The sequence below is a fragment of the Diaphorina citri genome, unplaced genomic scaffold, assembly GCF_000475195.1.
Source record: "Diaphorina citri unplaced genomic scaffold, Diaci psyllid genome assembly version 1.1 scaffold305, whole genome shotgun sequence".
NCBI lineage: Eukaryota > Metazoa > Arthropoda > Insecta > Hemiptera > Psyllidae > Diaphorina > Diaphorina citri.
In genome coordinates this window covers 22452-35610 of record NW_007377740.1, presented here as the reverse complement: position 1 = coordinate 35610, position 13159 = coordinate 22452, and the positions used below count along the sequence as shown (strand labels likewise).

General features: G+C 38.3%; 3 protein-coding genes and 1 pseudogene across 3 annotated transcripts in view; 1 reads left to right on the top strand and 3 right to left on the bottom strand.

Annotated features, from left to right (window-relative positions):
* Positions 1 to 1155, bottom strand: part of LOC103507325 (NADH-ubiquinone oxidoreductase 75 kDa subunit, mitochondrial) — a 19681-nt gene extending 18526 nt beyond the window's left edge. Inside the window, exons 1-2 of the mRNA XM_026822212.1 lie at positions 1078 to 1155; positions 551 to 715 (exon numbers count right to left, since the gene is read on the bottom strand). Coding sequence (XP_026678013.1) covers positions 551 to 715; positions 1078 to 1155 — 243 coding nt within the window. The remainder of the gene's footprint in view (positions 1 to 550; positions 716 to 1077) is intronic.
* Positions 1156 to 1433: 278 nt separating this feature from the next.
* Positions 1434 to 3257, bottom strand: LOC113466633 (annotated as a pseudogene).
* Positions 3258 to 4763: 1506 nt separating this feature from the next.
* The window catches only part of LOC103507323 (golgin subfamily B member 1-like), a 28448-nt gene continuing 20052 nt past the window's right edge, over positions 4764 to 13159 (bottom strand). The window contains exon 18 of the mRNA XM_026822230.1: positions 4764 to 4857. Within this exon, the coding sequence (XP_026678031.1) occupies positions 4798 to 4857 (60 nt within the window). The 3' untranslated portion in view covers positions 4764 to 4797. The remainder of the gene's footprint in view (positions 4858 to 13159) is intronic.
* LOC103507324 (double-strand break repair protein MRE11-like) overlaps positions 5128 to 13159 on the top strand; it is a 12731-nt gene continuing 4699 nt past the window's right edge. The window contains exon 1 of the mRNA XM_026822218.1: positions 5128 to 6334. Within this exon, the coding sequence (XP_026678019.1) occupies positions 5404 to 6334 (931 nt within the window). The 5' untranslated portion in view covers positions 5128 to 5403. The remainder of the gene's footprint in view (positions 6335 to 13159) is intronic.

The window sequence follows — 13159 nt, the reverse complement described above, 5'->3', positions numbered from 1 at the left end:
GATCGCCAAATCCGCGAACAAAATCGCGAAATCCGCGAACATAATCGCGAAATCCGCGAACATAATCGCGAAATCCGCGAACATAATCACCAAATCCGCGAACAAAATCGCGAAATCCGCGAACATAATCGCGAAATCCGCGAATCCAAGGGACCAGCTCATTTTTTCGTTTAAGGCTGTTTAATACAACATTTTCTCGTTTATAAAGGTTTAGCAAAGAAGTGGAAGAGCAAACTGATGAAAGCATGACAAATTTAAACAAGACAAGTTAAGAACAAATTCTGATTTATAGAGGTAGGTACCTAATTTTAAAGTTAAAAAACGCGTCCCGAATTTTTTCTGGGACAGAAACGGAAATTCGGGACAAAACGCCCCAAAATGAAAAACTGAACGGGACGCCGGGACACCCCCTGAAATTCGGGACTGTCCCGGCCAATTCGGGACGTTTGGCAAGCCTAAGGATAACCAAGGGACCTATATTCTATTCTAGTCTTTTATAGCTACGAAATGAAATCGGCCATTTTTATGTTTAAAAAAAAAGCTTACGTACCTCGCTAGTTTGTAGTTTCTGAGCGACAGCAATGAGGGCATCTTCCCACTCAGTAGCTACCAGCTGACCGTCACAGTTCCGGACGAACGGGGTCAACAGTCGTTGTCTCTTCAGACCATCGTACGCGAATCTGCCCTTGTCTGCCAACCACTCCTCATTGATATCCTGTGGGGGAGAACATTGAAAATAAAGGTCCCGGGTTCGATCCCCACCATAAAAAAAAAAATTGCACACGTTTTTCGATATCAACTATTTCAAAGGATTAGTTTCTGGTGTTCTCGTGTTGACCCAGCACCTAAATGGGAAATATTGTGTCTCTTCTTGCCCATCTGCTGAGAGGCGCATACTACGACAAAGACCACATGTGTCTAATGTAGCAGTTGTTTCATTGCTACGAAATAGAAACGACGCATGAGGTATGTGTCGTAGCATGTCCGTCCCGTGGTATGCCTCTCATCAGATGGGATGATTTGATTGATTGATGATTGGTCGATTCATTGATTGATTGATTGATTGATTTGACTCACCTCATTAAGTCTGGGCAATACCCGTAGAACCTCCCCTGTACGTGTGCTCACAATGATCGCCCATCTGCTGAGAGGCATACTACGACAAAGACCACATGTGTCTAATGTAGCAGTTGTTTCATTGCTACGAAATAAAAACGGCGGTGAAACACTCATATTAAAAAAAAAGTGAAAGGAAAATATTTTCAGAGGTGAAACACTTCGATAAAATCATCGATTTGACTGAGAAGCTGACGAAAAACGTCGATCCTATCTGAACACGGGGAAATTGAAGGTAACCTCTGTGGCCGAGTGGGTAAAGTAGCGACCAGTGGCGGCATTACAAGTAAAAAAAAATTGATTGATGATTGGTCGATTCATTGATTGATTGATTGATTGATTGATTGATTGATTTGACTCACCTCATTAAGTCTGGGCAATACCCGTAGAACCTCCCCTGTACGTGTGCTCACAATGATATTACTACCCACAGCATCCAGTACATCTACGCTCTCTGTCTTGCGAGTTTCCCAGGGCCGGGCTGTGAAGGAGTAGGGCTTGGAGGTGAGAGCGCCCACGGGGCACAGGTCGATCACGTTGCCTGAGAGTTCGGATAGGAAGAGCTTCTCCACGTAGGTCCCCACCTGAAATAATTCGGAAGTTAAAAAAAATTGTGTTAAAAGCTTGTCACAAATGTTGTTCCTCGCTTAATACACTACACTGAATTTTATGACTTGACTAGGACTCGAACCACCAACCTCCAGATCCAGAGTCCACCATGCTAGTCACTTCACCACTGAGGTTGATTAATTCGGAAATTGTGAAAAATCTCAGCTTGAATTGAATTTGTATGATTGGACAAGAGTTGAGAGAATGGAAGTGAGGAGGAGAAAAGGGCGAGGGAGGCCGAAGAGAAGGTGAAAAGATTGTGTGAATCAAGACCTGGGTGAGAAAAATTTATCAGGGCACGAGGTACACAATAGGACTGCCTGGAAGAGACTGACAAGAAACGGCGACCCTATTTAAATAGGAAAAGGCCAGGAAGAAGAGGAGGTCCAATTTCAACTGATTTCTAGTCTTTATCACGTAAGTTCTATGAACCACAGCAGGAAGGTTATAATATGCAAAGCATGTTGTAAAACTACTCTTGAATATGTCAAATTCAAATATTTAGATATGCACTTTATTTATTCTGTCCACTAGTGCCCACGTAAGACCAAAGAGTCTTTTTTTTAGCGACCCTATTTAAATAGGAAAAGGCCAGGAAGAAGAGGAGGTCCAATTTCAATTGATTTCTAGTCTTTATCACTTAAGTTCTATGAACCACAGCAGGAAGGTCAAGGAACCACAGCAGGAAGGCTATGAACCACAGCAATATGCAAAGCATGTTGTAAAATTACTTTTGAATAAGTCAAATTCAAATATTTAGATATGCACTTTATTTATTCTGTCCACTAGTGCCCACGTAAGACCAAAGAGTCTTTTTTTTTAAAGTTAAAGAGTTGAGAGAATGGAAGTGAGGAGGAGAAAAGGGCGAGGTAGGCCTAAGAAAAGGTGGAAGGATTGTGTGAATCAAGACCTGGGTGAGAGAAATTTATCAGGACATGAGGTACACAATAGGACTGCCTGTAGGAAGGTTATAATATGCAAAGCATGTTGTAAAATTACTTTTGAATATGTCAAATTCAAGTATTTAGATGCACTTTATTTATTCTGTCCACTAGTGCCCACGTAAGACCAAAGAGTCTTTTTTTTTTTTTGAAAATTACTTCTCAACAGAATCTAACCCTTCTCATCAAGGGGACTGACTTCTGGCCGGAGTAAACTAGGAAATTGAAACCCCATATCTGCCATAACCGGACTTATCCCAAGGACCAGTTTAGGTAGACAGGGGAAAAAACACTGGTCACAATAGATCTAAAAAGGTCGCAGTGATATAATTGCATAACCTCTCACAAGAGAGGAGCAACCAGACCCATAATAAAAAAAAAAGCTCCCTTAAAGTATCATTTATTGGTTACAATTGAGTTTTCCTATGATTAATGACATACATAGCTGTAAGGAAATGCTACGGCTACTAGTTCCATTTCCTTATTTTACAATAGCTCACTGACACATTACTACCTAAACCTTGTCCCCTTGCTTACCTGCATGTCGGACCCTCGTCCAGTGGTTCCCAAATCATCTACCCCGGCCGAGAGAGAGAGAGGAAAGAAGAGAGATATTTTTCAGTGGAGAAGGGGAAGAGAAATAAAGAGGGGAGTTTTTCCAGTGGGGGAGAAAAGGGGGAAAGATAGAGAGAATTAGAGAAAGAGAAAATTTCTAATGGAGAAAGAGGAGACAAGGGGAAAGGAAACGAGGAGAGAGAGAGAGAGAGAGAGAGTGAGAGAGAAGGGAGCTTGTAACTTTTTGTTTTCAAAAGAAAGTACGAACAACATGGAATTCTTGGAAAGTATACACTTGGAAAAGTATAGGAAGAAAGTATACTTAGAGAAAGTACACACAAAGTACCTATAGGTAGGTGTTCAACAGAGCAGCTACTTTCTAAAGTAGAAAGTAAACACTAGACGACAAGGCCACTTTCTAACATTTCTCTCTCTTTCTCTCCATAATCCTAGCCCAGGAGAATAGAGCAAAAAATAGCACCCTACAATAAAACAACAGAAAACACCATTTTATGAATATACAAATTTTAAAAATATAAAAAAGTTACTTTATTAAAATAAAACTTGTACTGAAATGGTGGCATATTTGTTCTTTGGCTGGAAACCACAGACTTTTGGCACTCAACCAGTAGGGGAAGGTTGGGTAAAACCGTATAGGTACTTTCACTTTGAGGGTGATGTAGGTGAGCTATGTATATAACTGGCTAGCTTCGTACTTTTTCGTGATATTGATTTATTAATAATATTTTCCCAATTGCAACTCCTCCATTACATCCTAACGATTGGTACAATAATCTACTACCAGTCCCTAATAGATAGCGCCACTCGTTCTATTGGAAAGTAGGACTGTACGGTTTTATCGACCATACGGTTTTACCCAACCTTCCCCTAAGCAAAATACAGTTTTCTCCATATTTAAATAGAGGGAATGTGACTGTGATTCCCAGCTAAAAATAATGAACCTATGTACTTCGAATGATTTTATAAATTAAAATAATAAAATTGACATGTGAAAATCTACTAAAAAAAAAAAAAAAAAAAAAAAAATTTGAAGAAAAAAAAAATTTTATAAAATTTTTAAATTTGAGTCTATATAAAAAAAAAAAAAAAAAACTTGTAGAGATAAAAAATATTATCAAATATTTATACTTGAGTCTATATTACAACAATGTACACCAATTTAAAATAAGATAGGTAGGTACTCAAATATACAATTACATATAAAGAAAATACCTAATATTAAAATGAAATTTCAAATTCTAATCAAGCTTTAAAAGCCACTTCCTTTTTTATTTTAATAAAATTTATTGGTCTCATTTAATGTGGCCCAAAAGGGATATTTATGTGGCCCAAAAGGGATATTTATATAAAAATATTATTGGTCTTTTTTGGTTTAATTACAATAATAAAAATTGGCGGGTTGGTGGGTGGGTAGAGGAGCATATATTATTTCTTTCATTTCCAAATCTTCTTGCAGTTGCTCTTGCTTATAAAAATATTATTGGTCTTTTTTGGTTTAATTAATAATAAAAATTGGCGGGTTGGTGGGTGGGTAGAGGAGCATATATTATTTCTTTCATTTCCAAATCTTCTTGCAGTTGCTCTTGCTTTGAGATGAAGGATTTTCATTTGATTTCTGTAAAACAACAAAAAATAAAAATTAATTGAATGGAGGAGTTGCAATAGATCAGTTGCGCTTACTTGGGAGATGTTTCAAAGTCATAGAGCAGGAAAAATGAGGACCAACTGAATTTTTCTTTTTCTTCTACGGCTTATAGATACTGAGATAAATCGATTTGGAGAGGTAAAAAAATGAATAAAAAAAATCATAAAACACATCTTGTGAACGAGCCTTAAACACAACCTTGAAAAATGGCGCGGAAAAATAAATTATATTTGAAAATTTTCTTTCAAACTCTTCTCTCTTCTCCCGGTTTTTCCATTTTTCCGTAAATTTCTCGATTTCGGTGGTTTTTCACAGAATTCAGCTTGAAAACCAGTTCTTTAAACACAGGTTATTGAAATCCGGAACCCATTGATAAAGTCAGATGTGCCTAGGAAACCTCAGGTCGAGGATTTATTACAGACAAGAAAACTTGCAAAATTACATCAAGTGAGAACTCTTGTATAGGAACATTGCAAAAGGTAATTATTGAGATTTAATTCACAAACAGTTACTAGGATGGAATCTCAAGATTCAGAGGAAGTAAAGCAAGAGGAAGTTGAGTATGATGATAGAAATACAATCAGAATCATGATTGCCTCCGATATTCATCTCGGTTATCTAGAGACTGATCGGGAGAGGGGAAATGATAGCTTTGTTTCATTTGAAGAGATACTGGAGCAGGCATTAGATCAAGAGGTTGATATGGTGTTACTTGGTGGAGATCTATTTCATATTAATAAACCTTCACCAACTACTTTGAAGAAATGCTTGGAAACACTGCGTAAGTATTGTATTGGAGACAGATCCGTGTTTATAGATGTGATCAGTGATCCAAAGCTAGTCATGTGTAATGACCATGTCAACTACATGGATCCTAACCTGAACATTTCACTCCCTGTATTCACAATCAATGGCAATCATGATGATCCATCAGGGCCTGAGCTTGTAGCTGCATTAGATATTGTTAGTAACAGTGGACTGGTCAACTATTTTGGAAAGTGTACTAATCTGAATGAGATAACTCTGAATCCTTTAATTATCCAGAAAAATGAGACCAAAGTTGCCATATTTGGGTTAGGGTATGTCAAGGATGAAAGATTATGCAATATGATCAAACACAATAAAGTGAAATACATGAAACCCACTGATGATAAAGATATCATCTACATCTTGGTATTACATCAGAACCGACCAGAGCGTGGCACAGTCAAGAACATTGCAGAGGACAGTATTCCAAGCTTCTTTCATTTCATACTATGGGGACATGAGCACGAGTGCAGAATAAAACCAGAGTACAATACCAAGCAACGGTTTCATGTATGTCAACCAGGCAGTCCAGTAGCAACATCATTGTGTGCAGGGGAAGCTGTGCAGAAGAAATGTGGAATACTCATGTGTAACAAGCAAAACTATAAACTAGTACCCAGAAGTTTGGAAACTGTCCGACCATTTGTGTGAACTGTGACTGCTAAGGTATTGTCGTCCCCAAAGCAAAGATAAAAGGAAGACAGGTTAGGAGAAAGCTAGTCGTTCCAAGAACGAACCTTTGTTTGGGATAAAATTTGCCCAAGGCGGGAATTGAACCCCCGACCTAGCCTTTGCATATAAGAATGATAGGTCTTGAAATATAGATCTGAAATTTAATTTCTATCGACATTTAGGGTCGAGTTGATTGGAACACATCACATGCCTTCAGACACACTCCTTTTGTCAAGGGTCTAGGTTTTTCTTGCCCTTAGGATCAATTAAAGAAACCATTTACTGATGAAAATTTGTAATGAAACAATGTCATAAAACACATCTTGTGAACGAGCCTTAAACACAACCTTGAAAAATGGCGCGGAAAAATAAATTATATTTGAAAATTTTGTTTCAAACTCTTCTCCCGGTTTTTCCATTTTTCCGTAAATTTCTCGACGGTGGTTTTTCACAGAATTCAGCTTGAAAATCAGTTCTTTAAACGCAGGTTATTGAAATCCGGAACCCATTGATATCGTCAGATGTGCCTAGGAAACCTCAGTTCGAGGATTTATTACAGACAAGAAAACTTGAAAAATTACATTTAGTGAGAACACTTGTATAGGAACATTGCAAAAGGTAATAAGTTTTATTATTGAGATTTAATTCACAAACAGTTACTAGGATGGAATCTCAAGATTCAGAGGAAGTAAAGCAAGAGGAAGTTGAGTATGATGATGTTCGTTCTCGGAACGGCTGGCTTTCTCCTATCCTGTCTTCCTTCCCCGTTCGCTTTCGGGACGATAAGACATTCCCAAGTATCGAAGGTCTAGCTTTTGGAAACTGAATACTAGTGTGCAGTTGCCGATAGGAAAATGCACTTTTTTTAATCTACCTAGATAGACCCGTGATGTCATTGAAAGCTCCAGATGTCTGTCGCCACCGATGCAGGTCGCAAAGCCTCCATAAGCAAGGTTTTATTATAAAATGTTCACCTATTCTGTACCAAATACATAAGACCTTGTTTACACTGCGGAAAAAATTTGATTCCTGTTGGTGCCGCGATAATTATGGTTGCTGAAGTAAAATAAGCTCGTGAGTCTTCTAAACTTTGGAATCGGGATGCCATTTCAAGTACTAAGTAATACTAAAATAAGAAGAGAATTAGTCAAGTGAAGACCTATTCTCTTCTTATTTTAGGTTATGTTCTATTCTAATCACTTACGTGTAAATGGGTCACATCCGAAGTTATCATATGAATCGCTTGTTGTAACTGAGACTGCATGACACTCTCCACTTTCTTCGCCATGAGCTCACGTTTCTTAGATTCCTCCTTAAGCAGATGGTTGGTTTCTTTCAGTTTGATATCCCTCTGGGTGAGTTCAGCTTTGAGTTTCTTGTTTTCCGCCTCGTACACTTCGCATTTGGCTTTGAAATCCAACATGAGCCTGAAAACAAATAGAAGTAGGTAGTTTTTTTAAGAGGTTTGACAACAGAGAGGGTTCTATTCCCGCCCGGGGCGGATTTTATCCTGATGGTATAATGTTCGTTCTCGGAACGACTGGCTTTCTCCTATCCTGTCTTCCTTCTCTCTTCGATTTCTTATCGTCCCGACATCAAAGAGAGAAGGAAGGCAGGATAGCAGAACCGAATAAAGTCCCAAATGAAGCTCCCCCACCTATAGCAAAATAAGAAAAGGAACTACCAAGGAAAACCAGAGCGAGACTAGCACAACTAAGGTCTGGTTGGTCTCCTATGACTTGATCCCAACATCCAAGACAAGTGCAACCAATGCAACACAGGACCTCACGATGTGCATCACCTGTTCCATTGCCCAGCTCACCCAACTACATTGACAGTACGAGACCTTTGGGATAAACGAACCTTATCCCTTCAGGATAAAGTCCGCCCCGGGCGGTAATCGAACCCGAAGCCTAGCGCTTACAAGGCAGACACGGTACCAACTAGGCTGGCTGAAAAGTACTTTGAGTCTTGGTATCACACTAGACTTGTACGCCGGAGGTCCCGGGTGCGATTCCCGGCGGTGTCGAAGTTTTTTCGGCTCTATGCTTGGAGTTCGGGGTGCACTCAACCTCATAAGGATAACTTTAATCGAGTAGCGACTAAAGAAGAGAGAGAGAGAGAGAGAGGAAATAACATTACAATCAAACAGGTTTTTAGTAATGCTGTGATATCCACGAAAATCGTGAAGAGAGCTTCAGTACAAATGGTTTAATTATGTAATGGCCTGGGCCGCAAGTGAGCGTATTTGGATTAACCTCGGATTAAGCCATCTGATTGGTTGATTTGAAAAAAATTTCAGCCAATCAGATTGCAGGGTGTCTACCAAAATTGAAAAATAAAATTCCCTGACTTTTCCCGGTTTTCCAGTCCAATTTTTCAAAATTTCCAGTCTACTTTTCCAAGATTTTCCACCCTATTCCCACTGCCGCCGCAGCCATTTTTTTTTTCCAAGCAATGTTCTCAAGGGCCCTGCTAAATTTTTTTCATCTTTTTTTGCACATCCGACTAGGTTAAGGTCTTGAGTCTCCATTCACCATAAATAACTGCGGCCGCAGGCCCAATTTTTTAAGATACAATGACCTTTGACCAAGGATAATGACCTCCAAGATACTACAAGCCATTTCTCGTGGGGTTGGATCTGGCTTTTTGGGCCCCAATAGGTATTTACTATCACAGCGCTACTGGCATTTTTTTTTTTTTTTTTTTTTTTTTTAGATATACAATAATCAATATAATAACAGCGGCCGCAGGGCGAAATTTTTGAACATTTTGGTCTAAAATCTTCAGAAATTCAGTCTCATGGAAATCCTAATCTTCAGCTCGGCAGGAGAATTTTTTTTAAAAAGCATGAATCTGAAGTTTGTTATTATACAGTCTACACATTCACATATCCTGGGGGGAGGAAGGTTAACACAAAAAAGGGGGAAATGAGCAGCGCCGCAGGCGAAATTTTTGAAAATTGTGAGCTACAATTTATAGAAACCAGAATTAACGAAATTGAAATATAATAAATATGTAATATGGCCACAGGCGAAAATTCTGGTCTCTAATTTAAAAAAAAACTTACCGCCGTATGTATGAAGTCTAAAGATAAACTTTAGTTTAACTTGAAATGAAAATCTTGCCAAATTTCATGAAATCTAGCCAGTTATCTCAAGAAATGACATGAAATTGGCAACATTGTTCGTCTTAAGTTAAACTAAAGTTTAACTTTGGCTTTCATACATACGACGGTGAGCTATCAAAAACACAAAATTTGGCGCCGCAGGCGAATTTTTTGAAGATTTTGGTCTACAATAGTAAGAGAAGCAGACTTGTCAAAGGTGTAATCTTCAGGGCCACAGGTGAAACTTTTCAGTAAGAATGTAACCTGTAGCTTATCATGTGTCAGTTTTTTATGTAATTAAATACGTGTAAAAGACGAGTATAGTTATTCCCCCCAATACATTCCTATAAACACAAAATGACAGCGCCGCAGGCGAAATTTTTTTCGAGAAAATTTAAGTAGCTCCTTCAAGGTTGCATACTTTTTTTTACTGACCAAAGTCTTTTTCACGTTTCATAGACTTTGAAATATTCCCAAAACTTTTCATGAAGAGACAGAATTTCAGCGCCGCAGGCGAAATTTTTGAGAGATTATATGTTGCCCCTTCATGGTTGCATACTTTTTTTAATTTCTTCAAGGTTGCATACTTTTTTTTACTGACCAAAGTCTTTTTCTCGTTTTATGGGCTTTGAAATATTCCCAAAACTTTTAAGTAGCTCCCTTCAAGGTTGCATACTTTTTTTACTGACCAAAGTCTTTTTCTCGTTTTATGGGCTTTGAAATATTCCCAAAACTTTTCATGAAGAGACAGAATATCAGCGCCGCAGGCGAAATTTTTGAGAGATTATATGTTGCCCCTTCATGGTTGCATACTTTTTTATTTGAAAACTTTCTTTGTCTTTTTTTAGGCTTTGAAAAATTCCCTGACTTTTTTCGATTTTTGGCACTTTTTCGTGAAATTCCCTGATTTTCCACTGACTTTTCCAGTCTCCATTAAATTCCCTGACTTTTCCCGGTTTTCCAGTCTGGTAGACACCCTGGATTGCTTGAACAGAGTTTAAAACTTAAACCTGCCAGCCTAGAGAGCTTAGTTGGTAGTGCGTCGCTAGGCCGCGGGTTCGATTCCCGCCCGGGGCGGATTTTATCCTGATGGTATAATGTCCGTTCTCGGAACGGCTGGCTTTCTCCTATCCTGTCTTCCTTCTCTCTTCGATTTCGGGACGATACCACTGATTTTTCTTTTCCTGTGAGCCTAGAGGACAATTCCCCAGGTAGGTATTTACGGTTCCTACAATACCTAGACTTTGTGAGCTCCTTGTATCCCTCGGGATTTGACGGTTGGAACCTATTTTGGGGCCTTTACAAGGGCACTCAAAGCGGAACAACTAATGAAAACCGAAAAATTATAAAAAAAAAAAAATAAAATAAAATAAAAAAAATTCCTAGGACAATGTCTACTATTCAAACCTGTAAAACTTACCTCTTTCCTGAGAAGTCAATGTCAGTGAATCGTGAGCGATCACTTCCGAAGGCCATGCTCTGATCTTGCAGATCACACTCCCCACCCTGATCACAAATAGGACAATCCAGAGGGTGATTGACCAGCAAGAACTCCATAACACCTTCCCTGGCTCTACGTGTCATTTCTGAGTTGGTCTTCACTCGCCAGCCTTTCATCACTGGCATAGCACATGCTGCAACTGGCTGAAATAACGAATTTTTTACAAGTTAATAAAACTAGTGTTTCTGTGAACTGTAGACCTCACTCGGATTTTTTTGCCTAAGCTGAGAATTTAACAATAACGTCCTTTTATATTGACAATAACGTCCTTTTATATTGACAATTATTGTTTAACTTGGTACCTATTTGAATTTTGGACAAATTTAGGATTTAGAAAAATGCCCTGCTTTGAAAAAATGTCTTCTGGGTAATCCTAAATATGAATGGGTAACCCTATGTAATACATAATTATGTATCAAAACAGAAATAAAACTAACTACACGTCTTATGTAGGTACCTATATCTTAAAAAAAAAAAAAAAAATGAGGTGACACTATTATAAAACCTGTCAATCACTCTAAAGAATAAAATTAAAGAATGGTTCAGTTTGAACCTTTTAAATGAAACAAAAGATTTACCTTTGGTTGATGTTGAACCTTTGAAACAGAACAATAGGGTTTTACCATCTTGACTTGCCACGCATATGAATATGTATTGATATGCATGGCAACTGTATTGGGGGATCGTAAAGTTTTGAAAGATTGTAACAGAGTTCAACTTTGGGGCCCCAAAGTTCAATCAGCAACGTGCCTTGATTTAATGAAGATATGTACCAAATTTCATCAAAATCAGACCAGACAATCAGGAGTTATAGCGGAACATACATACAGACATCTAAACCAAATGCAAAATGGTCCAGTTAAAACATAAACCTTCAATTCGTTCGGTCAATAAATTTAATTTGGTACTCTGTGTGTAAATGTACCATCTGTAATGTTACAAAAGTAGTGGGTCTTATCATCCCAAAACCGAAGAGAGAAGGAAGACAGGACAGGAGAAAGCCAGCCATTCCAAGAACAGACATTACCACTTCAGGATAAAATCTGCACTGGGCAGAAATCGAACCCGTGGCCTAGCGCTTACAAGGCAGAATTGTTACCAACTTAGCTAACTAGGCTGGCATTTTCAGATTTATACCTACCCCTATCCAATGCCTGTTGATACTTTGAAGAAAGACCCTGCTGGGAATCAAACCCCAGGACCTTTGACGTGTAACCCTAGTGTAAGTCCCACTGGGTCACAGAGGTTGTTAGTACTTTGAACAATTGCCTTGGCCCTAGGACAATGTCTACTATTCAAACCTGTAAAACTTACCTCTTTCCTGAAAAGTCAATATCAGTGAATCGTGAGCGATCACTTCCAAAGGCCATGCTCTGATCTTGCAGATCACACTCCCCACCCTGATCACAAATAGGACAATCCAGAGGGTGATTGACCAGCAAGAACTCCATAACACCTTCCCTGGCTCTACGTGTCATTTCTGAGTTGGTCTTCACTCGCCACCCTTTCATCACTGGCATAGCACATGCTGCAACTGGCTGAAATAATGAATTTTTTACAATTTAATAAAACTAGTGTTTCTGTGAACTGTAGACCTCACTCGGATTTTTTTGCCTAAGCTGAGACTTTAACAATAACATCCTTTCATATTGACAATAATTATTGTTTAACTTGGTACCTATTTGAATTTTGGACAAATTTAGGATTTAGAAAAATGACCTGCTTTGAAAAAATGTCTTCTGGGTAATCCTATGTATGAATGGGTAACCCTACGTAATACATAATTATGTATCAAAACAAATAAAACTATCTACACATCTTATGTAAGTAGGTACCTATATCTAAAAAAAAAGTTCAATCAGCAACGTGCCTTGATTTAATGAAGATGTGTAACAAATTTCATCAAAATCAGACCAGACAATCAGGAGTTATAGTGGAACATACATACAGACATCTAAACCAAATGCAAAACGGTCCAGTTAAAACATAGACCTTCACTTCGTTCGGTCAATAAATTTAATTTGATACTATGTGTGTAAATGTACCATCTGTAATGTTACAAAAGTAGTCTAGACAAATAAAAAACAACTGTTTTTTTTTTTTTTTTTTTTTTTTTTTTTTTTAAAAAAAACCCTTTTCCCCCCCCCCCCCCCCCGTGGTGGGGGTGTTTCTTTTTTTTTTTT